This window comes from Centroberyx affinis, unplaced genomic scaffold (genome assembly GCF_046629955.1).
Source record: "Centroberyx affinis isolate AG114_WGS23_722 - 3 ecotype Tasmania unplaced genomic scaffold, CSIRO-AGI_Caff_v1 ptg001338l_1, whole genome shotgun sequence".
NCBI lineage: Eukaryota > Metazoa > Chordata > Actinopteri > Beryciformes > Berycidae > Centroberyx > Centroberyx affinis.
The window spans coordinates 48055-74700 of NW_027279835.1; the positions used below are offsets into that span (position 1 = coordinate 48055).

Here is a 26646-nt window from a genome sequence, read left to right on the forward strand (position 1 = left end):
CATTGTGTAAGTACAGTATACAATTCCACGGCACTCCAAAAATCTGTTAAAAAGCCTTTATTCTATTGGTCCATGGTATGCAGGACATGATGTCAGCACTTTCTTTTCAACACAATAACTCAAGAACAATACATGCTAGAAACTTCATCATAACACCACAGGTTCCCCCTATAGAGTAGATGATCCGATTAGATTTTGGAGGACCTTGCTGCGTAAATTTGCATATTAATGAGTTTATATTAATACCACCCATCTGTTATATGAAGACAAATATGTATTTGAATATATTAATGAATGCATAATACACTTAATGGCTTCATCATGTTTAGGATTCATCTTGTTGAATATTTTAAGATAATGTTTTTGAAATGCATTTATCAGTGATTCAGCGTAAATTTCACACAACATTAAAAATCTAAAAATCTGGTTTGTTAAAGTATTCATCCCTTTTCTCTTTTTGTCCACTTTCTGGGGTTTCATGAAGTAAAAATCTGTCTGTCTGTGTAGTAAGTGGACCAACAGTAAGCTGTGTGTGTGTTTTTAGGTGTCTTCCTACAGTGAAGTGAACAAGATGACCAACAGTAACCTGGCCGTGGTGTTCGGTCCTAATCTGCTGTGGGGGCGGGACAACGCCATGTCGCTCAGCGCCATCGGGCCAATCAACAACTTCACCAGAACCTTGTTGGACCAACAGCATCTGGTCTTCACCTAAGCCCCGCCTCCTCGCCCTGCATTTTCTCTTCCAATCAGCACCTACCATGGAGAACCTCTCTTCCAATAGCATTTAGTCTTTACCTAAACCCCCGGCTCTTAACCAATCGGGAGCCTCATCAGGGTACTTGTCGACCAACAGCGCTTAGACTATACCTACCCCCTCTCCTTGCCCTACCTATTACCATATCGACCACTTCAGAAGACCCTCTGGTCCAGTATCATTCAGTTTTTCCCCTAGTCTTGTATTCTGATTGGAGCATTAGTTTGTGGTTCCAAGTGGTTTTGACTGCAGCCAGATTCCAGACCTCACTTCCCTGTGGCTAGCCATTTTCAGTCCAGGTTAGTGCCAAATTACCCCCTCTTGCCAGGTTTTGAATGGGGATTGATGGAAATGGTATATAAACTGCAGCCAAATAACCCCATGCCAATGGCCTACAGCCCCAAATCCAAAAGCTACTCAGTTGTTGACTTACTGTGAGTTCAGACTTCGAGCAACTTGGTTGATTGTGGGCGGTGCAAGAGACTCCGATTGCATCTATGTAGTAGTCTGCCGCTACAATGATTTGAACAGGCATTTTTTGCTGCTTTGGTTTTGCCTCTCACAACGTTGCATCATTTTGAGTTAAAATAGCTAGCTAGCAAACACTAATGACCTAGCAGTCAATAAAATCAGTGGTTTTCAGTCCTGGTCCGCGGGACCCAGAGTCCTGCTGGTTCTCATTCTAGCCATCTAATCAGGGGCTATTTCACACCTGGGACACCAGGTGAATGCAATTAACTGCAATTAACTAGCTGGTAGGATAGAAAACCAGCAGTCCTCTGGGTCCTAATGACGAGGATTGAAAGAAAAACACTTATTTAAATCAAAGCTAGGTAATTAGCACTTGTTAGCTAGCTAATCATCATCAAAATGATGTGATGAAAAAATAAACAGAAAAAAAAATCAATAAGATGATCATGGATGCAGCCGTTCTCCAACCATCCTTACTGAAACTTTTTTTCCTATCTTCTTTCAAATAAAAGTTGTAGAGAACTGGGAAGCTTTGAATGGCTGGAATCAACTTCGCGTCCATTTTGTGCTACAAAATCGCTACGGAAACGAAGAAGCGCGTAAATCTGATTGCCTGATTGCCGCAAAAAGTTCAGCTGTGGCCAACTTGGACAGACTTCGGCCAAGTTTCCCCGGTGGCTCAGCTTTATAGGAAATGAATGGACTTCTGGTGACTTTGTGATGGCGTTGCTCGCAGTCTGAGCGCACGGTTAGTTTCACACACACACATAGGCTGCCTGGCTGCAGTGTAGGCGACCTGGAGCCCTGCCAAAACATCTCCTACCCTTCCTCTTTAACCCCCATGACCCTTAACCCGACCCCTATCTCTATTACCCAAGTAACTGAAGAGTTATCTGATTCCAGTCCTGTATCGAAATGTGTCTCGGGGGCCCTGTCTGGACACAATCTGGCTTACATCTTGTAACTATATTGGGAGTTTCGCAGCAGTTGGAATCGTGGTCTAGACCCTCCATCCCCCCCCACCCCACCCCCCAAGTCTTTCTCTGTATATCTGTGGTGTGCTGTTGTTAATCTGTCTCTCTGGTGTTGTCTATGTAGTGCCAAATACATAACTGGCCTCCAGCTTTCACAGACAGACAAGGAGAGAGAAGGGCGGTGATGGGTAACAAATATCGATAAAGATTGCTAGAGACGGACGGGTGAAAGTCATCGATACAGATAGGGTAGTTTAGATTATTTCCTCTGATCTAAATGGAGGAGAGAACAGAAAAGTAGAGGTGTATGTTGGCATCTCCATGAAAGACTCAGGTTAACTTAAACAGGATAAACTTGGTACCAAACGTCCAGGACAATCTTTGAAAAATGCTGTAATTCAACCAGCTAGTTAGAATATTAGCCGTTTGATTATACCAGTGGTTCTTAAACGATGTGTCGGAACCCAGAATTGGTCGTGGGTCTCCCATGAAATGAGTACTAGTCTGTTTTAATGGACTCCTGTTTGGGTCACAGGCTGATTACCGCTGGTCTAGATAATATCAGCTCTAATATACTCTACTACCTTATATCAGTTTAACTACGATTCTATATGGCTCCTCCCCTTCCTCTATTTGGCTTCATCCTCATTTTTAGTATTACTGTTATCTTGGGATTTCTGTATTTGGTCAGCATAATTTATGTCTCCGGGATGGGACGGTACGCTTATCTCGCGATACGATTCGATACGCGATACTCACATCGATATTCACGATTCAATACAACCACGATAGGATGTGATAAATGAAAGTTCATTAGCAGCAAAGTCTAACTGTGCAGAATTTCTGAGCCACAGATGTTTCTAGCGGTGGCATTGGCTAATTTTTCTGCCTCACGATACGTATCGTCACATTTTTGTATCGCGATATATTGGAATTTCGATATATCGTCCCATCCCTAAAAACGTTATATTGACCAAACTCCATTGTCATTATTGTTCTTGTTGTTATTGTAGCTGTGATTTTGGCATGTATCAGTCCATCTCATCCAAGTAGCTGGTTCATTTTTTTTTTTTTTTTTTATGGTACGGGAAAAACAGCTGACATAGCGTATAGCCGCATACAGTGAAGTGTGATATTCAAGCAGGGGGAAAGTCAGGTAGAGGGCCAACATACTTGAATTTTTAGATCATTGGTGTGTTACACTTGAACTAAACAGTGGCTTAGTGTTTCAGTTTGTCCACTGGTATCACTGTAGCTGGTCGATTTTGCTGTATACTGACCATAAAATATGAAAAATTGGTCATTTTTGATTGCTAACAGCTAGTAAGACTGACTCATGTGTCATATGCTTCTGTCAATATTCAGCATTGGTCAACATCGTGAACATACTAGCTATGTCTTCGCTGTTCATACCCAATGCTGCCTATTAAATGGTAGCAATTAAGATACAGTGCTGTGAAAAAGCGGCATTTTTCTACATTGAATTTGGTCTGGAAAATCGAACGGAGAACAAAAACCTTTTCGTTTTTCACCGATATCAAACTTGAAAATAGTAGGCAGTATGAGCGTTAAGACAAAGCCCAGTGATATACCAGCTGAAAACTAAAAGTAGGCCTATAGCTGACCTTTCTCCCACTTTACCTAGCCTCACTGTACGTGTCTATTGGCCATGTTAGCTCCGCTGTAGCTCGAAATTAGCTGTGTGCAGGAGACCTCATATTACTCCTAATGATACTGAGTAGAATATCAGTCGTCTTACTCATAATCGACTAGTTTGACTTTTTTGTAGCAGCTGTGGTTTGGGGGGGGGCGATTTTTGGTTTCGATTCCACATCCACCCCAGTTTGGGTTTAATACAGGTTGTAGCACTAAAACGTTATTTGGAATACTAATACATGGTTATGTTATAGGGAGAAATCGCTCTAGATTTTAGTAAACGCAAAAAATAATTCGGTGCGCCACTTCAGAATGAATATGGTATGTGGGTTTAGTGACATGCACCTTATTTAAAGCTGCACTAGGTAAGGTTTTTATGAAAAAAGGCATCCGTCTTATCAGCCTAAATCACAAAGTGAGACCTTGTAGATTTGCTCTATTTGACCAAATGAAATTCCGGTGTCTGTATGGTCACTGGTGGGAAATCAGAACTTAATAGTGAAATCCAAACTGTCTCCTAAATGTTGGATCTTTTCCTCTCTCGTCTCTTTGGTTATCTTTGGTATAAAGCATGACGTCACATTACAGGATTTCTGGGTATTGAAGTTCAAATCCTTCTTACCTGTTGCTGCTATTTTGGAGCTGCCAGCGTGCACGGTTGCCTAGTGCAGCTTTAACAGTCCCGGGTGTGCATTTGTATGAAGAGACTTAAGAAAGGCTCGCAGGGCCTGTCGACCTGAAAGCACTAATATGATACTAAGCGTTATTGTTGTTTTGAATTTCTATGTAATTGTTGGTTGGTTGTTCATAACGCCTTTTATCCTTTTGTTGTCATTCGATGTTATAGCCCCCCATATGTGGCCGTTTTGCCTCGCTTTCCTCTTTCCTGGATTACTCCGTTTGGGATGCAAAATGGTGCGGGTGAAAGCAACCCATTTTTTTGTTTTTTTTTTTGTTTTGTTTTTTGTAATTTATGTTTACTCCTCTAAATAGACTACAGAATATCCCTTTAAGTCCGCAGCCAGTAGTGACGCTGTAGTGATATGTGACTCTCATTCCGTTGTATTCCTTTGGTTGCCTTGAATTTTGGGCTGATGCGGTGCCACTGATGGAGTTTGCCCAAGTTGTGTGAAGGTCTGAAGGGCCTTGTTTGATGATGCTGTACCAGTCTGGCGAATATATTTCTACTAGTTCGACAACTTTCAAGTTACTGTAACTCAGAGGAAAGATTGGAATCCGATTTTCCAAACTCCCGCCCGTGACTGGTTTAGGAAAATCAGCCTGTAATCCTTATTTACGCTTGCGTTTAAATGTGTTGAACTGGGGTTTAAATGAAGTTGGAAGCGCTGTATGAACAGAAGCAGCTTATACCATACTTGTTTAGTGTATTCTGGGTTATGATTTTTATGGCAGGACAGTGCAGTAAATAATCAGCGTTGATCTGGGTTGAGGATTCGATCACAGGTCTAAACCGGTGCAGTGTGATTTGTCTTTGATTTGTCTTTTTATGTCATCAGCTATCAGAGGAATGCTGTTTTTTTTCATTCATTTACTGTTCAATATGATCATTGTAACTCCAAGGCCAAATGCTAGCATTTCCGCTGTTCTGTTCTCATTGTTAAGCCATTGTCATTTCTCTGTTGTGAATCCGTAAAGCTTTACTTTCCGTTGTCGCTCAGCATCCGAAGCCTTAATTTGATCAACTTAATTTTCTCTTCTTTCTTTTTTTTCCCCCTGTCATCCAGTTCCAAATCCAACCCATCCAAAGAGTTGTGTTGTATTTGAAAGTGAAATAATTCATCCCAGCAGTATATTTTTCACCCAAAGTTGTTATCCAAATCTGTCGGCGTGACTTTTAAGCTGGATCCCCACAGGAACAGATCTGGAGCGTAAGGGGGTTTCAGCGTCAGATTCCTGCCTTCCTGTGGTCATGCAGCCTTTTGCTAAACGACTCCTGGCCAAACAGTGCTGTAGAATCAGTTGTATTGTGTACCGTTGATGGCCAAAATCGTTGTGTTATTGTTCTGATTATCGATATGATGTGACTGAAATGCACCAAAAGATCACAGAGTTTAAACGTTTGACTGAAGCTGAAAGCAACAAAAACAAAAAAAAGAAACATCATGTAATGTTTACTGTTGTAACTCCCAGTCATGTCAATGCCGTTGCCATTGACATGCTATTGGTGTGTGCGAGTGTGTGTGTGTGTTAGAGCTTAACTCAGTTGGACCCAGCAGATTTGAATTGGACCAAATTTGTCTAATTGTTGGGGTTCGAATATAAAGTAAAAAAAAATGATTTAGGTTCACAAAAAGGGCTGACTTTGGCTTTTGAACTGAAAATGAGTCAAAGTAGTTGAGGTGTGTGTGTGTGTGTGTGCGTGCGTGTGTGCGCGTGCCTTATTGTGTCCCCTAAGTGATCGTGTGAGTAGCTATCAAAAGTGCCAGTGTGCCCATTCTGCCATAGATTAAAATCAACCCGAGGTGCGTTCAACAAAGCGGTTCCGCTGTTGAACGCAGCTCAGCTGTAATCGGCGATCGACAGGGTTGGGAAATTGAACCTCCACATGGAATCCATTACAGATTACTGATCACCTGATCAGTAATGTAATTGACTGAGACACTGAATCGCAGTAATGTCACAGTTAATTTTTAGGTTACTTTTGCTTTCAAAATTCTTACAATATCCACTTAAACAATTTTTCCAGTTTTACAGACTTATTTGAATTATTATCATCATATACAACCAGTGTCAGCCATTATCTCACAATGTAAATGCTCTTTTACCTTCATATACTTTGGAATCCGACAAGCCATTTCAGTCAGTCATTTTGTTCAAATGTATCTTACATTTACAGTTTTTACACTCATTTGAACTAATAAGTTTCCATTTTTGCCAATCCGATTACTGTAATCCTGTTGCTCCTCAACTCTGGTGATCGATTACAGCCCGTTATAATCTATGGATCTTTATACTGTAACTGTTTCCATGGTGACAGTGAACATCGTTTCTCTGTGGGAGAAACGATTTGGTTTCCAAGCTGTTTTATTGCAACATGTAGTGATCTTATTTTCTTAACTGGTTTTCATCTTTTACTTTTGATATGTTGTGGATATTAGTCTTATCTGTATGATATAATGGTGAAATAATATCAATGTGTGCAACCAATAAACAAATGGTGAATAAAAGCTTGGGTTTTTACTGAACTTCACACCACACTCCATGATTTTCCATGAATACACGCAGGAAAGCATCACATTACATATTAACCAATTCTCTACCGTTCTCCTTTTATTTGCAGATGATACCAACCTGTTCCTATAGCTGTTGCATGGTGATACTATATACAGGACAGGAACAGACAGGAGTTGATCTGATCAATTGGTAGAGTAGAAGTTTAATGATGCATCATTGGAGAGGAACAACAACATAGTTCTACACATTTGACCAATGTGTGAACTCTTATTCCACCACATGTAAGTACCCATATACAATTCCACAATCCCCGCTAATTCAAAATTTTCAACACAAATATGTTAATTCATTCAGTCATACACAAGTGGTCGATGTGGTGAATAGATATACACATGCATAACAATATAACAACACACAAGAGTATTAGTATTATACCCATTGCGTACAGTAGGAGGGAATACCATTTGACTAAGCTACCCAGTATGTCCTGTGAGTTCCATCCATCAGTCAAAAGACTGGTTGCTCAAATTAAAAAAAAAAAAAAAAAAAAGTCTCATGCCTGCTCAGGCGGAGGTCACAGTTGAGTAAAAGACACAACTGTAGTGTATGGTTAGTATAATCAAACCAAAATCCTAAATGAGGCAATACAATCTACAAGCAATCAAACAAACACAATAAAGAATCACCCCCTACAGTACTTGACCTTATTATGTAAAAAAAAAACAGAATCGCAAATAAAGACAACATAAATGATCACCTTCAATAGTAATTCAGTATGACGAAATGAATAATCAATGATAAGATGAATAGTCATTTTAAATTGATGGTTAGAGTACAGAATCAATGAATAAAAGGAATACAATCACTCAATGCCTTCACATCCCCCATTCCTCCCTATTGTCCTGTAAAGCAGTGATTCTCAACCTTTTTCATATCAAGGACCCTTAATTTAGTCCACATTAGAGCCACGGACCCCCATTTGGTGACATGTTTTCTCTCAGACCCAAATCTGATAACATTTTTACTGTTAGATATGATTTTGTCCAGAATTATGTATTCTGTACTGTAGGTAGAAAGATAACAGTGAAACTATGATCAAAACAGTCATTCTTCTGCATGCTCTAATTGTGTTAACTTCTTGTAAATGAAATAATGGTGAAGTTTAACAATTCATCAGTTTGCTGGGGACCCCCTGGAACGCCCTCAAGAACCCCTGGTGGTCCCCGGACCCCACGTTGAGAACCACTGCTGTAAAGGACAAACTATGCTCCCCACCGTACAGGTCATCCGATGTGACCCAGAACTTGTGACCAACACACCCAGAGGGAATGGAGCAAATTTCTGTCATTATTGGATTAGTTAAAATAAACAATCAGTAGAGTAGACTTATTAGATTAGTCAAAGTCAAACAGCCTATTAGCCGCTTCATCTAGTTCCACAGAATGATAAGAGGGTGGATGAAGTTCAGATCCCCCTTTGGTCCTGAGACCAATGCTATCAGTGCCAGGCAACAAGAGGGCAAAAGGGGGAGCTGTAGGACTAACACTGTGTGGTGACAAAAGGTACTTCACCTTCCATTTCAGCTGACAGCACATGAAAACACTCATCAGCCAGAGGATTGGTATCGAACAGGTAACCTCACACCAATTTTGAACCCATTTACAAAAGCACCATCGCCCCGACAGAATGAGGAATCCCATCAACTCTCCCTAGCAATACCAGTAACCTTTTCCCCCATTCACTTCAGCTTCAGGAAAATTACCTTTTGCCTGACCGACCAAAGGAATGAAACAATAGCTCTGGACTCTGATTTATAGTAGTATGGTGTTGAAAAATCCAAATTGTCAAGCAATAATATCCCACTCTCATTAACAGAACAGTAGACAGAATTAAGTGTGTCAGCGCTGGAGACATTCAAAGAGTGCATACCATTAGAGTAGCTGACAGTTGAGACCAGAGTGACATTGTCAACCGACACAGGCAGAACACTATGCCAACCATTACCTCTATTGATCCCCTTAGGCACTAACAAATTCAGAGAAATAGTCCTGTTATGACAGGATTGGAAATCAACCTCATCAACATCAGGAAATGCGTCTTTCAACAAAGATACAGCTGTGACTGTAACAGAAACATGAGGACATGGTTTACCCATTATCCACAAAGTTAAACATATCTGCAATTTAGAATAAAAAACATTCTAGATTTGTTCAGACCGCATAATAGGGTCTGCATGACTTTGGTTGTCAAATCCAGGTTAGCTTTGATCATATTTTCATGAATGATTGATTAACATAGAATCAGAAAGTGCTGACCCACCTACACCATTTTTGTAAACAGCCTTACCTAGGTCTTGAACTTGTGTTTGCCTTGAGTACCATTTAACCCGCAAAAGATACAGTGTTCCCTAATGAGTTCAGTGTTTCAGATAGACTGAAACTTCTTTTAGGTCTAACATTACTCCTAACCTTCTTAGCCCTGCATTGTGAATCAGGTAGAGCCAATTTACTCATGCTCAGTCGACTCAGTAGAAATTTCACCCAAAATAAGTAACTTTGAATGCCCACCCAGTCGGTCATGTTCAGCTGGGCAATCACCTGGACAGGAACCTTGATAAAATGTGTAGAGAGCGTTTTACGTTGGCCTGTTGGACCAGACCCAGGGCAGGCGGAGGCGAGAGTTTCGGACATCTATGCGACACCGGTTGCCTCACAAAAAGACGTTGCATGTGTGATGTGTTGTAATAACAGGCATTACATAGGGCGCGTCCCACCACCAGGACCAGTAAAACCTACAGTCTGCACCCCATGATATGATATAGTGTGTAGTCAAGTCAAATTTACACGGAAATTGTTAAATGACCTTAGTGTCTGCTCTCGTGTGGGGAACGGATCACAGCACATGCCGACACCTTAGGCAAGCACTCCAACCTAGGGTAGTAATTGGGTTTCGCACGTCATAGTGTTCCCTCCTGCAGATTGTGCTTATTGGCAGTAATGGTCAATTCCTGTGAGGTGGAATTGAAGTAGCACAGAGGAGTGGAGGAGCCTTGGGTGAGGTTGAAGACAGCCTGGGTGGAACCATTGCTGTGGGGGGAGATTTCTGCAGAGTAGGCAACTGGACCCTTCATAATGTCCTGAACCGTCAATGGTGGTGAAGCCCCGGCATTGCCTGGAGAAAAACCATATAACAAGGCCACAGTTACTATCCTTCACAGGACATTTCAAAGTAATGTTCATACAATGGTGATATATGACTACTCTTATCATTGTACTTATCTGCGGACGGGTCTTTCCCAAAAGGGTTGAAGGTCCGTTGTTCTTCTGAGAGGCCTTAGTTTCCACGGTCGTTTTTCCCCTGTCTGTCCCGCATGGAGGTGGATGAACACCATCAGTCGGAGCAGAAACACGGCATACATGGTTGATGTGTATCCAGGAATCCTTCCCCTTCACCTTGACAGCACAAGCAGCACAGGAAAAGGTCCGTCCGACTTGCACAGGCTGTAGGCCTGTGTTGTGTCTCAGTCCCAGGAGTTCTCTGGTGGGCCTTAACCTGTGAGTGCGTAGAACTCACGGCCATAGTTACTCTGACAGCACATCAGCAGCTTTCAAGTCAATGCATGGAGAGGCAAAAGAGTGCATAGTGCCGTCCTGTGATCCAGTACTATTCATCAATAGGCAGTGCATCCACCCACTTGAGTCCTGTCTGTACACAAGTTTTAACCGGTCCGTTTTTCAGTCAGTTTCTACCTTTCCAGATGGCTGCGGATGATAAGCACAGTGATAACACCACTCAATGCCAAAATACTCTGCAGACTTCCTTCCCAGTGAATTCTTCCCCCTGCTCAGAATGAACTCGTTGCTCTACTCCCCAATGAGGAATGACATCCTGGAGCAAATGCTTCACCACAGTCTTTTGCTGTTTTGGCCCTACATGGATATGCTTCAACCCATCTAGAGAAATGATCAGTTACCACCAGTACATATTTGTCTGTAGCTGAGTACAAAGCAACAGCTCCGGTAGAGATACCCTGGGGAAGAGGCCGCAGTGCAGTTTCCTTAGCAGAAGTGTGAGCCTTACGTGTCATGATGGCAAGGGAGGTGGGTAGGAGACAAAAATGCAACAATTCATCAGTAAACGCAGAATGTTTAAGAGAGCCAGCAGCAGAGAAAAATCCTTTTTTTCCCCACAGCATACCAAAATCATGCACTGCCCCATAAGAATAACAACTATCTAAATATTGGCAGAGCGCCCAGAAGCTAATTCACAGGCATGTACCAAAGCAATTCAGTAATTTGTGCAGAATAATAGGAAGGCAAAGCAACACTCTGAAGAACATGATAACCAGAGTGTCTAATCTGTGTTTTGTGGTTCACAAAGGAAGAGCCATCGGTGTATAGAATCAAGCAATAGAATAGAGGAGTGTTCAATTACTGCTAAATAACCATGTTCATGAGGTTCACCTTTATCAGAGGCAGAAGTGTGGCTGGGTTTAACACATTGCATTGGAGAATTTCAATCCCACTAGCCATCAGCACTGCATCCCACCAAGTCCCAACGTGCTCCTATAACCTGCTGGGACTTCCCCTGCGTTACAACAGTGCGCACGGAATGAGGAACATGAAAAATCAAATCACGCTTCACACACATGTGAAAGAGGGGGGGGGGGGGCTAATCCCTGAAGCAATCTAGTCCACTTGTACCATTCTCCCTCATATGTGACCACAAAAATGAGCTGAACCAGCAGCCCTTAGGCAAGAATGCAGGAGCAGATCGTAGCGAGGTTAGCCACAACAGCGGCAGAAGCGATAACACAGCGATTGGCGCTGCAGAAATCCTGCGTAAAGCGCCAACTATGTTTATCTTCCTTCCTCACTGGCCAGATAGGCGTGTTGCAAGGGCTCTGGGTTTTTACCAGCACTCCCCGACTGAGAAAAGATTGAATTACCAGCCGAATTCTTAGGTGATGTACATCCATATGCCCTACATCCTTTGAATGAGTAGCCCACAAGCAGGAACATGAAGAGGGTTCAGCACAGCGTCATCAGCAGGCAGCAAAGCTCTAACCTTTCCTTTAAATTCTGCTAAATCGGGAATGTACAGAGTAGGTGAAAAAACAATCTGAGCATTCATAGCAGAAAGGACATCTAGGCCCAATAGACAAAGAGGGATTGAATTTCCTACCCAAACGGTGTGAATGCTAGAATAAGGACCCACAACGATAGAAACAGGACAAATCCTGTTTCTAGCATTGTGGATCCTTATTCTGGCATGTATGTATATCTGGCATATACACAGCTTGTTCAGGGTTTCCATGTACACACCACTGAGCAGGACTGGTTCCAAGCGTAGACATACCAAGATTGCAAGAACTCTTTAACAGTAACGTGAAACACACCAATGTCTACTGAAAACTCAACTCGGACCCCCGATATCTCCCCGATAACGTAAAGTCTGTCCTCCCAGTTAAAAGTAACAGCAGCACACGCAACAGATAACATGTCTCGAATCCCAGCAGCTTTCCCCCTAGGGCACCCCCTAACATGCATCCTTAGGTGCAGGGAGAGTCTGGAACAGTCCCCCTGGCCTGGAACGTGGGGTTTGGGTTTGGAGCATATCCCTGCTGTGGGTATTGAGGATAACCCTGATTGAAGCTGCCCTGTGGTCACTTCGTACACACCCTAGCCCAGTGCCCCGGTGTCCCACACCTGCAGCAGTTGCCTGAACGTGGCGAGTTTCTAAACTGTCCTGGCTTGTCCAGTCTATGCTTCCTTTTTTTTTTTTGTTTACCTGAAGCCAGAACCATCACAACACAAACTCATTCCCATTTCTTTTTTGGCAGATCTTTGTGTTGCAATTTACAGAACATGACAAAGTGTGAATCCAGGCCTTCCAGGCATTGTTGGACTTTAAATTTATTCCAACCCTCTGCAGCCACTTCAGATATGTCAGCCCCTGTTACCCATACATCGTGAAATCGAGACACAAACTCAGCACGTTTCATGTTTTTTTGAGCACTGTTGCCACGAATTTTGGACCAATTTGCTTCTGGTTGGTAAAGCTTCTGGCAGCTATAACTTTCTCAAACTCTTCAAGGCGTTTGTCTTCCCCAACACTATAATCAAGATCAGCATCATGTTCCCACTTCTTGAATTTGGTTCTGACAAGTGACAGAGAAAGCACTGTTTGTAAATCTTTCTTCTTTCGTCTTTGTCACACTCCATCTAGAATCTGATAATGCAGACTTAGCCCAGTAGTCAAAAATTCCAATTCGTACTGCGCTGTAGATGTTTTGGGTCCCGGCTGCACATGCTCTGTCTTAACACTGTGACCTAAGGACACTATGTGAGAGGCGGCTGCTTGTTCTACCTGCTCCTGATCTTGCCTTCTTAATCTGTAATTTAGGTTATATTCTAAATCAAAATCTTCCTCATCATTGTAGAATGGCAATTGGGAGGCATTTGCCCCATTTTCAATCACAGATTTAGGTCTTGTAGCAATCATCTTGTTTTGGGATGCGGCTTTGACTTCAACTGTTGCCTCTACAATCACTACAAGACAATTTTGTCTCTAGCCAACTGTAAGATTCTGCTAGCTTTCGACGTGAACTTCCCTGAACATTTCTGCATTGCTTTTTGAATCTGGTTGGGACCCGCGGTTCCCCGATTAGGCCAAATGTCTTCACCCCATGTCTCTGTCATCTGCCTAGAAACTTCGTCCATGTTGAAACTTTTCTCACACTCCAGTTCTTGGAGTATGTCGTTTGGCTCTACTAATTAGCTCTACCCTCTTGCTTTGATTATTCTTTCGCTTAAACATGATGTAATTGTCAAATCAAGCATACATTACAGCGAGTCTGTGTCTGTCACAACTCCAGCAGGAGTCCGTTGGAATCTCTGGAATGTCAACACAGCTCCACAGCCAACCTACACATCCTCTGCTAGACTGTCTCAATCTTGTACACTAATAAACACCAATAACTCTCTCTCTCCCAAACCTACACAATCTTAAACCATTTTTTGCATCTCTCTTGTATATCCCTAAATCCTATAGAACCTAATTGCACACAGCCTTTAGCGAACACTTCAGGTCTCTGTTTGGGTCGCCAAGCCAGCATGCAGGGTGATGAATCCAGGTCACGAATTGTTGTACGGTAATACCGGAGCACAGGAACAGACAGGAGTCGATCTGATCAGCTGGTACAGAAGTTTAACAATAAACAACTTTTACGTCATGGCAGATGTTGTGTCTCCATGACACAACATGACTGAATGATTGACCTTAAGACTAATAACCCAGAGACCAATTGCCCTGAGGAGGTACATCCTGTCAAGTTACTTGTTCCTAAGGCCTAATTTAGGTCAACCAACACACTATTGTAGAAGAGAAAGACTATTTGACCACGGAGTAAGCTCTTATTCAGCCATATGTAAGCACCAATATGCAGTTCCACATAGCAAACCGTGGCCTGCTTGATCATTGTACTTGGTTCCAGTTTAATAAATGATCTCTTAATATCAAGAAATCTAATAATCCATCATCTAAAATCTAATCCATACTCAGCATTAATATCATATACTTCTCTTGGACTAAATACTGGGTATCCACGGGTCCTTGGAAAATTCAAGGCCTTGAAAAGTACTGAAATTTCTTAAATACAATTTTTAGAGGTCGGCATGCCTCCTATCCTGACCCAAAGGCTTCTACATAATGTAAACACGAGTGCATTCCTTGTTCATCACAACTGTTACTTTAAGTCAGGTTAAGTCAGTCTATGATAATGATAGAATAAATAGAAGAAATGGACTCAAGTGTGTGTATTTGGAGAAAGGTGTGTGGCATATACCTCCCTTTATAGTAATACCATGTATGGGTCTGTCTGGTATAGCTCATTTGAATTTGTGTGGACAGACTGCCACCTGCTGGTTGATATGAAGAGCTGAGCAGATTTACTTTCTTTTACAGTCTCACACTAATCACAATGATTATTCAGGCTCTTCTTTCCCTCTGCTGAGCAGCAAGGTGGCCATCTAGTGGATTTTAGTGCATCAGCCAGCTGGAAATGACGGTCAAACTTCTGTTTACGAACCAAATATCATTTCACCTTTGGTCAGAAAAACATTAACTGAACTCTTTTGGCTTCAAGTTTAAATTAAAGTTCAAAAACTGATCTGTTTGCCAGAAATATCAGCTGTGCTTTTGGCTTCAATTCCACGGTGTACTGAGCAGTCGCTGCACTGCTGCGACTACTGCCTTTCAAAGCTATAGTGTTATTATTTTATGGATTGATAGGGGTCAAAATAAGACTGTTTGAACTAGGGTTAGACCAATATATGGGGTCAACGGCCTTTTATTAAAAATCAGATCCAGTCCATTTATTGTAGAATTGATCAATACTACACAGCCTTCACTGAGATTAGTTAGAGACCTTACATGTTCAGTATATCAAAGGGACACAATTGCTATTCAGTTACATTTCAGCACCATGGATAGAGCTTCTTGGTTGGTTCAGCTTTCTGGATAAATTTACGATTATTTAATGACAATACATTTATTCAGGGATAGTTATGCATTGTCGCAAATCATCCAAAACACAAGTGAAAAAGTATATGTTTGTGGATAGTGGAATATGTGGAACTTTGTGGATCGTGGTGTGTTTTGTGCACTTCTGTGGGTTACGCATATTCAAGTCCAATAAAATCTGGTATCTGGGATCAAGATTACAGAATTAAGATTTGCAGTCTTGATCTTTATCTTCATCTTTCTCTTGCCGTGTTTAATGTCATTTGGCATGTTACTTATATTCTAACACTTAACACATATGCACTTGAAAATCCAGCAACCAGTGGCCATGGTATTATGAGATGCAATAACAAAATGACATGATGAAAACCATTCATTTTGTTTATTCGACGTGAATATATCCCAAGACTTGTATGTACCATGTTTCCCATGGGACCTGAATGCGGCGGCAGCGGTGAAGCAAGAAAGGTCGCACGCACAGTCTCTTAGCAACCAGCAAGCCAGTAGTTTTTCAAATAGTAAAGTGATGTTTCTCATTAGTATTTCAATATAAAGTTTCTTCAAGTTTTTCAAATGCTCATGCAAACCTCAACCTAGATTTCCAGTTCATAATTATTAATGCTTAATCGTAATTACTAGGTTGGCGAACAGTCAATTTGCCAAGTGACAACATGGACGCCGTTCGCCAAACCTTCAAGATTCCGGTCGCTTCATCCACGGTCATCGTTAGGACTAGAGCTGCAATGATTAATCGATTAATCGATTAATCGATTAGTTGTCAACTATTAAATTAATCGCCAACTATTTTGATAATCGATTCATCGGTTTGAGTAATTTTTTAAGAAAAATAAGGCAAAATTCTCTGATTCCAGCTTCTTAAATGTGAATATTTTCTGGTTTCTTTACTCCTCTATGACAGTAAACTGAATATCTTTGGGTTGTGGACAAAATAAGACATTTGAGGACGTCATCTTGAGCTTTGGGAAACACTGATCCACATTTTTCACCATTTTCTGACATTTTATAGACCGAACAACTAATCGATCAATCGAGAAAATAATCGACAGATTAATCAACAATGAAAATAATCGCTAGTTGCAGCCCTAGTTAGGACATCTCTGAAAAAAACAACTGTTACAAAACAAATTCCTTATTGCCGTTGTTGTGGCTGTAATTGTCGATAAGTGCTAACTTACTCAAAAACTTCAGGAGGGAAGTCTTAAATTCACAGCAAATGTATGTTAGCTAACGTTAACCTAGCTAGTGTCCACTTAACGTTAGCTAACTAAGTTACATATTCCTTATTTCATTCAAATGTCAGTAAAACACGTTAAATGATAGAGGGTCTAATTGAAAAACAATGTTTCTATCAAAAGTAACCAATTAGCAATTACACCTTAGCATATTCAATAACGGAAACAATGGAATTTATGGGAATTAGCCTGTATTCCAAAAAGTGCTAATTTTCTTGTCTGTTATCAGTTATGGCGCCACTTTGTCCCCCAAAAACACAGTCTGTAATATATTAGTTTGGGAAATGGTTTTAGATGCAAGAACTTTGCCATATCCTAGGATTTAGTGAATTTTATGAATTTATATTAATGTACCTGTGCATGTGGCAAGGAAGATTAATGGGGAAAAAAGCAGTTTTCTCTTCAGCTATGATTAACCATTATTCAAAGGGCCATTTCAATGCAACAACATCATATAACTTCTCTCCTCCTACACAAGTACTCTGGCATTACGGTGGCCTGTAATTGACACAAACAGTCAAGTCATTTTCACAATAGAGAGGAGTAAACTAGCCAATTAGAGCAGAGATCCAACAGAAAAATATAGTGAAGAGGTGATATATAGGCAAATCTTATTATTCCACCTTTTAAGTTACTTGCAGAGGGATATTACCATGTGTATGATCTCTTTTCACACATAAATCACATAAAAGAAAATGCCCCTTTCTCTATTCAAACATAAATCACATAAGAAATTGTCTATTTTTTACAGCACGATTATTAGTAGGTAAGTTTACAGTTTCAGGATACATTTCTGGTCACCAAATTGTGCACCGAATTGTGCAAATGCACAATTCACATGATTTGTTTTTTCAGAACGTCACCTACGATATCCGAGTTGTGGGAGAGACTGTCGCAGGAATGAATATCGTGGGCCTGATCAACTTCTGTATCATATTTGGTGTGATCCTTGGAGAGCTAGGAGAGGAAGGGAAAGCCCTTCTGGACGTGTTCATCTCTCTCAACAAAGCTACTAAGAGATTGGTTGACCTTGTTCTGGCGTAAGATGAAACCATGGACCATGGACAATTTAACATGCGCTTTGTTTTGGAATAACCTTGCTCTAATAATCTTTTGGTACAATCAAAAATATCCTTCTAATGTTTATTTTCCAGCTACATGCCATTGGGAATATTATTCCTGATCGCTGGAAAGGTCATAGAGATTGGTGACTGGCATATTATTGAAAAACTTGGGCTGTTTATGCTGACGGTTCTGATTGGGTAAATTCTTCATTTCCTTACTCAGTGTTCTTGATCTTAGTCTTATAAAGTCCTAAAGTTATTTATTTTTTCACACTATGCAGTATGATTGCAATTTCTAAAAATAACCTAATCTAGAAATTTTTCCTTAAATTTTAGGCTATTCATTCATGCCACAATGGTCCTCCCAGGAATCTATTATTTTTTTTCTAAAAACTAACCCATATCACTACATATGGGGAATGGCTCCTGCCTTGGAGACTGCTATTTTCGTCTCATCCAGGTAAATACCCTTGTTAATGCCACCTCAGCTCCATGCAATATAACTAGAATTTACTTTTATTGTGTGAGCTAACAAACCAAACAATCTCTCTTGAAGCTCTGCAATGCTGCCGTTGACCTTCCAGTGTTGTGAGATGGTCAACAAGATAGACCGGAGAATCACCCGCTTCATGTTGCCAATGGGCGTCATGATCAACATGGATGGAACGGCCCTTTATGAAGGCGTGGCAGCACTGTTCATCACACAACTAAACGAGATCAGCCTCAGCATAGGCCAGTTACTTAACCATTGGGTAAGATATACTTTGTTGTTACACTTGTACTCCAAAGGGGCATTTCACAAAGCAGGATTAGAAAGTTAGCCAGATAACTGAAAAAAGAATTACGCTTTATCCTGGTGATACCGATTTGAATCTGTAAAACAAAACCTGAATATTAGGTTTAACAATATGATTCAGTCATGCATGTTGATGGTTGCTGATAATACAATTTCAGATGATATTACACATAACGTTTTTAAAGTTATCTGGCTAACTTGCTAATGCTGCTTTGTGAAATACCCCTACAGTTGACATTCGTATCAGCTGATATGTTCAGGCAGTGACAGTTAATAAGTAGAAAGAATCAAAATATCTCAAAATATAAAGTACTTATTTACTTATGGAACAGTTCACCCCAAAATGAATGTTCACTCTTGCTACTCACTCTCAAAATGACTCTGTGTCTCATATGGAGATACAATCTTCACCAGTGTTTCGTCTGACATGAGTGAATAGATAACAATTGATTAGATTTTTGGGTGAACTATTCCTTTAGGTGAAACTGACATATCATATGTCAGTGTTGGATAAAAGCATAGTAGTAGTGACGTTGACTTGTACAGGGATATCCCATAATGCCAAAGCACATGATCAACTTCCAATCCTTCATCATTTCCTAAGATGTACAAATATATTTCAGTTGTCAAAAGTTATGAAGAATCAGGAAAGTGGTGAATGAGGTCATTTTTGAAGAAAATCTCCCCAGGCTGGTAACTCTAAAATTAGTTTTTTAAATCGTACAAACCTGTAGATGGCAGGAAATGTTTATTTAGGGTTAGAATGATATATCAGTTTGCCAACATATTGGGCCTATGTTGGCCTTTTATTAAAAATTGTGTAATCGTCAGTGTTGTCCACTTCTGAAATGATGGATATATGCAGTTTGATTGATTAGGCTACATATTTATTGAAAGAATTGATCTATACTACAGTATTTTGTTTATTTGATTTGACATTTTGATCCGATTCCACACACGTACGCATGAATAGATCATTATTAGTATGATTATTATGATCAGTATTATTGGTCTAAATGCTGTCTCAGAGGCTTTTCGACCTGGCAAGAAGAAAATGTTGGGGAAAGCATTGAATAGTAATTTTTGGGGGGAATTTTTGGGCATGAAAATGGTCAATGTAGAGATATTGAATATCGGCACAAAAAAAAAGTTGCCGATATTGCTGTGATACGTTGCATCTATCTAATCAGGTGAAAGAAAGTTTACAGTGAGATGAACATTGCACTGGATAATTCATCTGCACATTTTGAATGACAGGTATTATCTTAGGGTAAATGCAATTTTCTGGTTACCTCCAGCCAAGAGCTAGAGGTAAACATGTAGTTCATGTTAATCGGACTGCTATGAAATAAAATGCATGCCTATGAAATAAAATGGAGGGGGTCCACTTGAAGAACGAGATAACGGCTCAGAGAATCTTCCCCAGCAGCTGTAATTAATTTAAGCAGAGTCAGAGTACTCATGGCATGGTGTTCTATAAATGAAATAAAGAGAGCAAGAAGTGAAAAGTTTTCATCAGCTACTTTAAGTTGGCAGACTGATACTTTTAATACAATATATCCAAACACTAGTCTGAAGAAATGGAATTTGTAGGGTTGAAAAGTATCCCAAGTAAATGTATAGCCTGCCACCTTGTGGTCATTAGTATGACTTACACTTGCTATTCCTGAACCCGACCTACCGTGTTCACGTCCCCATCGGCATATGCCAGTCCAGTCCTGTGCTCTCTCTTCGCATCTCTTCCAGGCTGTGCGTTTGGATTATCAGAAACTATTTTTATCTTTGTGAAGACATTTCATTTTTGGAATTAACTGTTTGCTAGCACTTCCTCTTGCCAGGAGTCTTCTGACCCGTCTGAGGTGGTAGAGACATTAGACCCGTTTGTTAGGGGGGAAATTGGTACTTTTGCCCTTTAAAACATTTTGCACCAAGAGTAACATCAATCCCTGTATTAAGATTGAGTTTACTTAAATACACACACATTTTATGCTGTAACTAAGCCTAATTATTTGCCTGAAAGTGCAAATTATAGGAAATGCAGGGGTCCTACGCAGGTCTGGAAAGTCTGGAAAAGTATTAAAAATGAATTTGATCATTTCCAGGTCTTGAATAGTTTGGGAATTTGAAAAAATGTCTGGAAAATTATGGATAATGTTGTGGTTCAGGTCCGATACACACATAATTCTAGCTTTTATGTTGTTGTAGAGCCACTTTGAGTCCACAGTTTTTGTTGATGTGAAGAATAATGTTCAGATAGAGGGACGCTCTTATTACCCAGCCGCTGTCAGCATGCATTATATCAAATACAGACCAAAATCAAATCCAGTCAAGAACATAGGGTCTGGGAAAAATATGGAATTTTAAAATGGAAACCATGTAGGAACTCTGCCAATCATCTCACATATTCTGATATTTTATCTATACAGTGATATGACCTAGGGGCAAGATGTCTATCTGCGTAAATCATATTGAACACCAGACAAAATCTTCAAAACAAATCAAGGTCTGGAAAAAGTATGGAATTTTTTAATTGAAAATGTGTAGGAACCCTGCAAATGGCAACTATTACATCACTCAGCTCTCCATATTGATGGTGATCTAAAAGTAGCTCAAAACTGATATAGCTGGTAATATTGTGGTGGCAAAATGGCCTCGTGGAATCAATGCAGTATATCAAATTAAAAAGTAAAATCAAAATAAATCAAAATAATACAAAATCAAAAATAGCACCTTGCTGTAAAACCATAATCCTTTGATTTCCAGGCAGAGTGTAACAAGTAATTATCAGTGTTTCAAAGTAACTGCCCCAATGCCAATGCTGTCACCTAGTCAGAGCAGCTGCTGCCACTCACAGGCTTGGCAGAACCTGCTGAGACAGCAGTCTGGCAAGCCTCAGGCGTCAGTGTACAGCCTGCCACCTTCACTTACCACTGATTACCGAGTATGCTGTGACACTGACAGTTTGCTCGGCCTTCAGACGATGCCTGTCACCTTAGTTGTATCTCGAGAGAGAAATGTTGCGATATGAATGAAGTTTGATGTTCAGATCATATTTAATGAGTAATCCATGAGTTTTTTTTGGCGGTGAACCTGCCAACGCCACGCGCCGACAGCACCTGCTGCCATTCACAGCCTTGGCGAGAGCTGCTGAGACAGCGTTCTTGCCCACAGTATCGCGTCCCTGTATTGCTGCTATACTGCTACTATATACTTGCTGAGAAGTGATCGCACTGTGAGGGTTCGATCATTTGCTCGGGCCCCTTGACAGCCTCCGTCTTATTAGCGGTTGCATCATTTCCTCCAGCCATCCGTGGTTTTGACTTCTAGCTGAAATAGCAGACAGGCCATAGTAATGCGGCTTGCAACCTGGTGTCTTAATACTTTCCCATCCCACCTTATCACAAATACAATCCCACTGGTTCCCACTGGTAATGGAATTCTTGTAAAATCATGGAATTTTGAGACAGGGGAAAACCAAGTAATTTGATCAAATCTCAAGGGAAGTCAGGGAATTTTACACCTGGGTCATTTTACAGGAATATAGCAGAATGTATTTTACAACTTCATTACATTAGCTGGTGGGTTTCAGCCCAACTGTAGTGGAAACCAGGGTGTTCACCCATTTAGAAAAACATTAACAAAACAGGAACATTTTGAGGTCGTGGAAGCATTCCAACCTAATTATGTAGTGTGGTTATGTAGAAGTCATGGGAAAAGTCATGGCATTTTGCATCAGGACCATGGTAGGAACCTTGAATATGGTGGTTATGTTCATATTATGTTAATATTAATAAGGCATAATCAGCATAATTACATTACAGTTTTGTACAAATGGCCCAGTGACTCATCTTTGAGTCTCAGGAAAATACTATAAAACTCTATTATCATTATTATCATTATTAGTAGTTTATTCAGTTAATAGATTGATTATTTACTACTACTACCACTACTACTGCTATTACTACTACTACTACTACTAATAATAATACTTCTACCACCACCATTACTATAAACAATCAGCTATAATAAAGTCTATAATAAGACTGGCTGGCTCTATTAAGGCCTGCTCAGCAGAATAGAAATACATGACACAGAAAAGAAACACAAGGCAATGTAGCAATATTATCATCAGTATTATCAATATACATTTACATAAAAAAAATACAGTATAACAGCACAAATGAGAGCAATATCAAGTTTTCAGCTGAGACTTAGAAGAAGAATTACAGTTTGTTGCTTTAATTTAATCGTCCTACACTAAGGTCACCATTCAGTAGACACAAACTACTTGAAATAATTCCAACATGTTGAAGAGCTGCAGGGAAGCGTATTTTTTTCCCACGTACACCCCTACTTTATCCACGATGGGTACAAAAAGTTCTGCAATCTGGACCTTCTCCCACACTCATGCCCATTATCAGTAATCCGCCAGGCCGATGAAGTGGTATAAAAGGAGAGAGGAGGGAGAGGACGGGCACACAGCAACCTGCACAGGGTCAGAAGGTAGGTAACATTTATAGTTAGATATGGACTATAAAGGCTGCTCTTCGGGGCCTTAAGTCCTTCTTCTCCTTTTTTGAACGTTCAAAGCCTGACCAGAAACAGCTGAATTTACAGCAAATAGAAGACAACTGACAGGCTTGGGAAGGCTACTTTCCAAATGCCATCTCCAAAACCGCTAAAATCCTTTGCTTTCAAACTTCTTGAATTATATGACAAGCAGTTTCCCATTCTTATGTGTAATCTGTTTTTTTTTCCAGTAGCTGTCATTATTGCTTTCCTAATGTAGGCTGTGTTTTTTCCATGTGAAGTTTTCAGTCTATGATTGGACTGTATTAATGTATGGAAAACTGACTGATGTGTTTGTGTTTATGTATTTTCCCTGCAGACGTCAGAAGGAAACGAAAATGAAGGTCTTTGCTTTTGCTCTCCTGCTCCTGGTGGCCGTCACCTATGGTGAGTATTAAATTATTAAAGGAATATACCAAGATTTTGGGAGATTGGTGGTCAACTTACCCGTTAAGTTGTGAGAACATAGACACTAAAATCATCCATGTGTCCCTGGTAGATCATTGGCTTCGCCTACTATCACTTAGGCCTGAACGATTTTGAAAAAATATCTAATTGCGATTATTTTGACTGATATTGCAATTGCGATATGATTTGCGATATTAGAGGTGAATGATCATTTTTACATCATTATTCTCATTTTCATTGAAAAACGTATTCAAATGATTATGGTGTGATTTTTGCGGGGATCTGTACCAAACAAAGATGTTTTCTTAAGTCTGTAGAATATGATGTGTAGGCCAGGACATCTCTGCAGCACCACAATATTTCATTTAAAATGCTATTTTGACACATTTCACCTTTAACAAATATTGCGCCTCCTGCGATCCAACACCAATGATCTACCAGGGACACATGGATGATTTTGAGGTCTGTGTTCTCATCACTTAATAACTTGACCAATGGGACAATCTACCAAATACTGTGATGTATTAATTTAACTTTTAGAAACTTCCTGTTGGTTATTCCCTGATATTTGGTATCAGTGCGACAAACATGTCTGCAATACACAACCTGCTTTACATGCCGCTCTTTTTCTTTCTTCCTTTATCTCTCTCCCTCTCTCACACACACTCTGTTTCTCTCTCATCATTAGGTGAGGCCCTGCAGTGCCAGAACTGTGTCCGTGAGGCGCCCGATAGCGCAGATTGTGTAGAGACTGCGGAGACCTGTCCTCCAGAGATGGACGCCTGTGCCAAGATCAGCTATCCTGCCCCTTATGGTGAGTCCTGTCCAACTGTGCAACACACACACACACACACACACCATCTCATCCTTAAAGGGTAGTGCATGGTAGGGTTAGACCGATATATCAGTTTGCCAATACTGATCAAATCTGGTCCACCTCTGATATAATGGATATGATGTAGTTTGACTGATTACATATTAATTGTAGAATCGATCAATACTACACTGGTTGTCTATGGGAAGACCTTAACCCGAATTGATTCTAATGAAACATTTTGATTGGATTCCACACAAGTACGCATGAATATTTATATTTTTCCACCCTGCCAAGAATACAATTCTGGGGGGATACTCTGAATACTTGCACATTTTTGGATTTTTTTTGGCACAAAAATATATTTATATTTAAAGATCTTGAATTTGTATTAGTAGTAGTAGTAGTAGTAGTAGTAGTAATAGTAATAGTAGTATGGGTTTCAATGGAGGATTTTAGTGTCCAATGGCTTAAATGCTGTTTCAGAGGCTTTTCCATCCTAACAAGAATTCAAGATTTCAGGTTCCCTACTGAACAGGTATGCATGTGTTTGGTATTAGATAATAGTTCTAGTCCTTCTTTTGAGTCTATTGTGGCCATTCTTGGCATCAGAGGCAAAAAAATAATCAACCAGGGGATGAAAGTTGAAGTGGGTCCGTCAATTCACGTGTTCGAGCCTTAAAACCCATGGACATTTCTTTTTTTGGGGGGTTTTCCAAAGTCACAAATCATTCCTTATTACCCAGCTCAGGATGATTTGCTGAACAATTACTGAAGATTTGGACAATTAGGAGCCTCATTTGAAGGATTCAAAAAGTGGCATTGATATATTTCTGGCCTTCTTTGCCAACCCAAAAGTACAGAAGCTCCTCCACAGTTATAATGCTTCATTTGGCCCAATAATCGACCATTTGCTACTCATGAATGATAAAATTATGGCGATCGACAGTATGTGACAGACATTTTAACACAGAAGATGTTGAGAATCTTCCAAATCTTGTGACTCGTCTCCCAAACATATCCATTTTGTCCCAACTTCAGTTCATTCTCCCTTTTGCAGGCATATTATTTCATAGGCAGCACTACTAGACTAGTACTATTTCAGAAGTGTTTTTCAGACTAGAATGCAGACACACTCTGCCCTGTTCTCAGTGCCAAAATCATTTTTTGGGGTCCCCTCTAACAAAGTTGCCCATTCCTATTTTATCCCCATATGAGATGTCTTTGTTTAAGCGCCTGGAGGAGTTTTTTTCGGGCTGAGAAGCTGCCCTTCTATAGGTCATTGCGCGCACACACACACACACACACACACACAAACACACTCACGCAAGAATGAAATGCAGTTAACACTTTTGTGAACCCCCGTAATCTGTCTCTCTGCAGAAAACACCTTCCACAAGTCCTGCTTCAAGATGATTGAGTGCCTGAAGCTGGGAGTTACTCAGGGTCTGAAGGTCAGCTGCTGCACCTGGGACGGCTGCAACAAATAAGACTTTGCCTCTACTACTTGTACTACAATATGGATGTGGCTAGAGCCCAGTCAAAAGCACAATAAAAAAACTTTAAGCATGGATTTTCGTTTGTCCGTTATTTTGTCCAAGCAAAACTTAGATAAGTTTAGAATAAGAAAGCAAGAATAAAGAAAAATTAACCAAGTTCCTATTAGAGAGGAAGAAACAAACTAGGGTTAGAGCAGTGTACCGGTTTGCTGACATATGAGGCCAATATGGGTCTTTTATTAAAATGGGATATGGCCCAGTCAGTGTCGTCCACCTCTGATATATAATTGATCAATTCTGGTTGTCTATGGGAAGCTCCTTAACTTGAATTGATTCTAATGCAACATTTTGATCGGATTCCACAAAAATAACATATGCATTATGCTTGTTTTTTTAATTATTATCCTGGGGTTCAGTGAAGAGTTTTAGTGTCCCATGATGGTCTACATGCTGTTTCAGAGGCTTTTCCACCCTGGCAAGAATACAGTCTAGAACATTGGTTCTCAACGTGGGGTCCGGGGACCACCAGGGGTCCTTGAGGGCATCCCAGGGGGTCCCCAGCAAATTGATGAATCGTTAAACTTCATTATTTCATTTACAAGAACAATTCTAGAATGTAGGAGACTGACTATTTTCATCATACCTTCACTGTTATCTCTCTCCCTACGAT

General features: G+C 40.4%; 2 protein-coding genes and 1 pseudogene across 2 annotated transcripts in view; all 3 read left to right on the forward strand.

Moving 5' to 3' along the window:
* arhgap1 (Rho GTPase activating protein 1) overlaps positions 1-7031 on the forward strand; it is a 29627-nt gene extending 22596 nt beyond the window's left edge. Inside the window, exon 13 of the mRNA XM_071525800.1 lies at positions 545-7031. Coding sequence (XP_071381901.1) covers positions 545-712 — 168 coding nt within the window. The 3' untranslated portion in view covers positions 713-7031. The remainder of the gene's footprint in view (positions 1-544) is intronic.
* Positions 7032-16244: 9213 nt separating this feature from the next.
* Positions 16245-19112, forward strand: LOC139649404 (excitatory amino acid transporter 3-like; annotated as a pseudogene).
* Positions 19113-23578: 4466 nt separating this feature from the next.
* LOC139649402 (CD59B glycoprotein-like) lies at positions 23579-25981 on the forward strand. Its single transcript, XM_071525795.1, has 3 exons — positions 23579-23642; positions 24352-24477; positions 25861-25981. The coding sequence occupies exons 1-3, from the start codon at positions 23594-23596 to the stop codon at positions 25965-25967; spliced, it is 282 nt and encodes a 93-aa protein (XP_071381896.1). The 5' UTR covers positions 23579-23593; the 3' UTR covers positions 25968-25981.
* The last annotated feature ends 665 nt before the right edge of the window (positions 25982-26646 follow it).

Coding starts and splice junctions, on each gene's coding strand:
- LOC139649402 (XM_071525795.1), top strand. CDS start 23,594: ATGAAGGTCTTTGCTTTTGCTCTCCTGCTCCTGGTGGCCGTCACCTAT. Junction 23,643..24,351: donor CCTGGTGGCCGTCACCTATG/GTGAGTATTAAA, acceptor TCTCATCATTAG/GTGAGGCCCTGCAGTGCCAG. Junction 24,478..25,860: donor CAGCTATCCTGCCCCTTATG/GTGAGTCCTGTC, acceptor GTCTCTCTGCAG/AAAACACCTTCCACAAGTCC.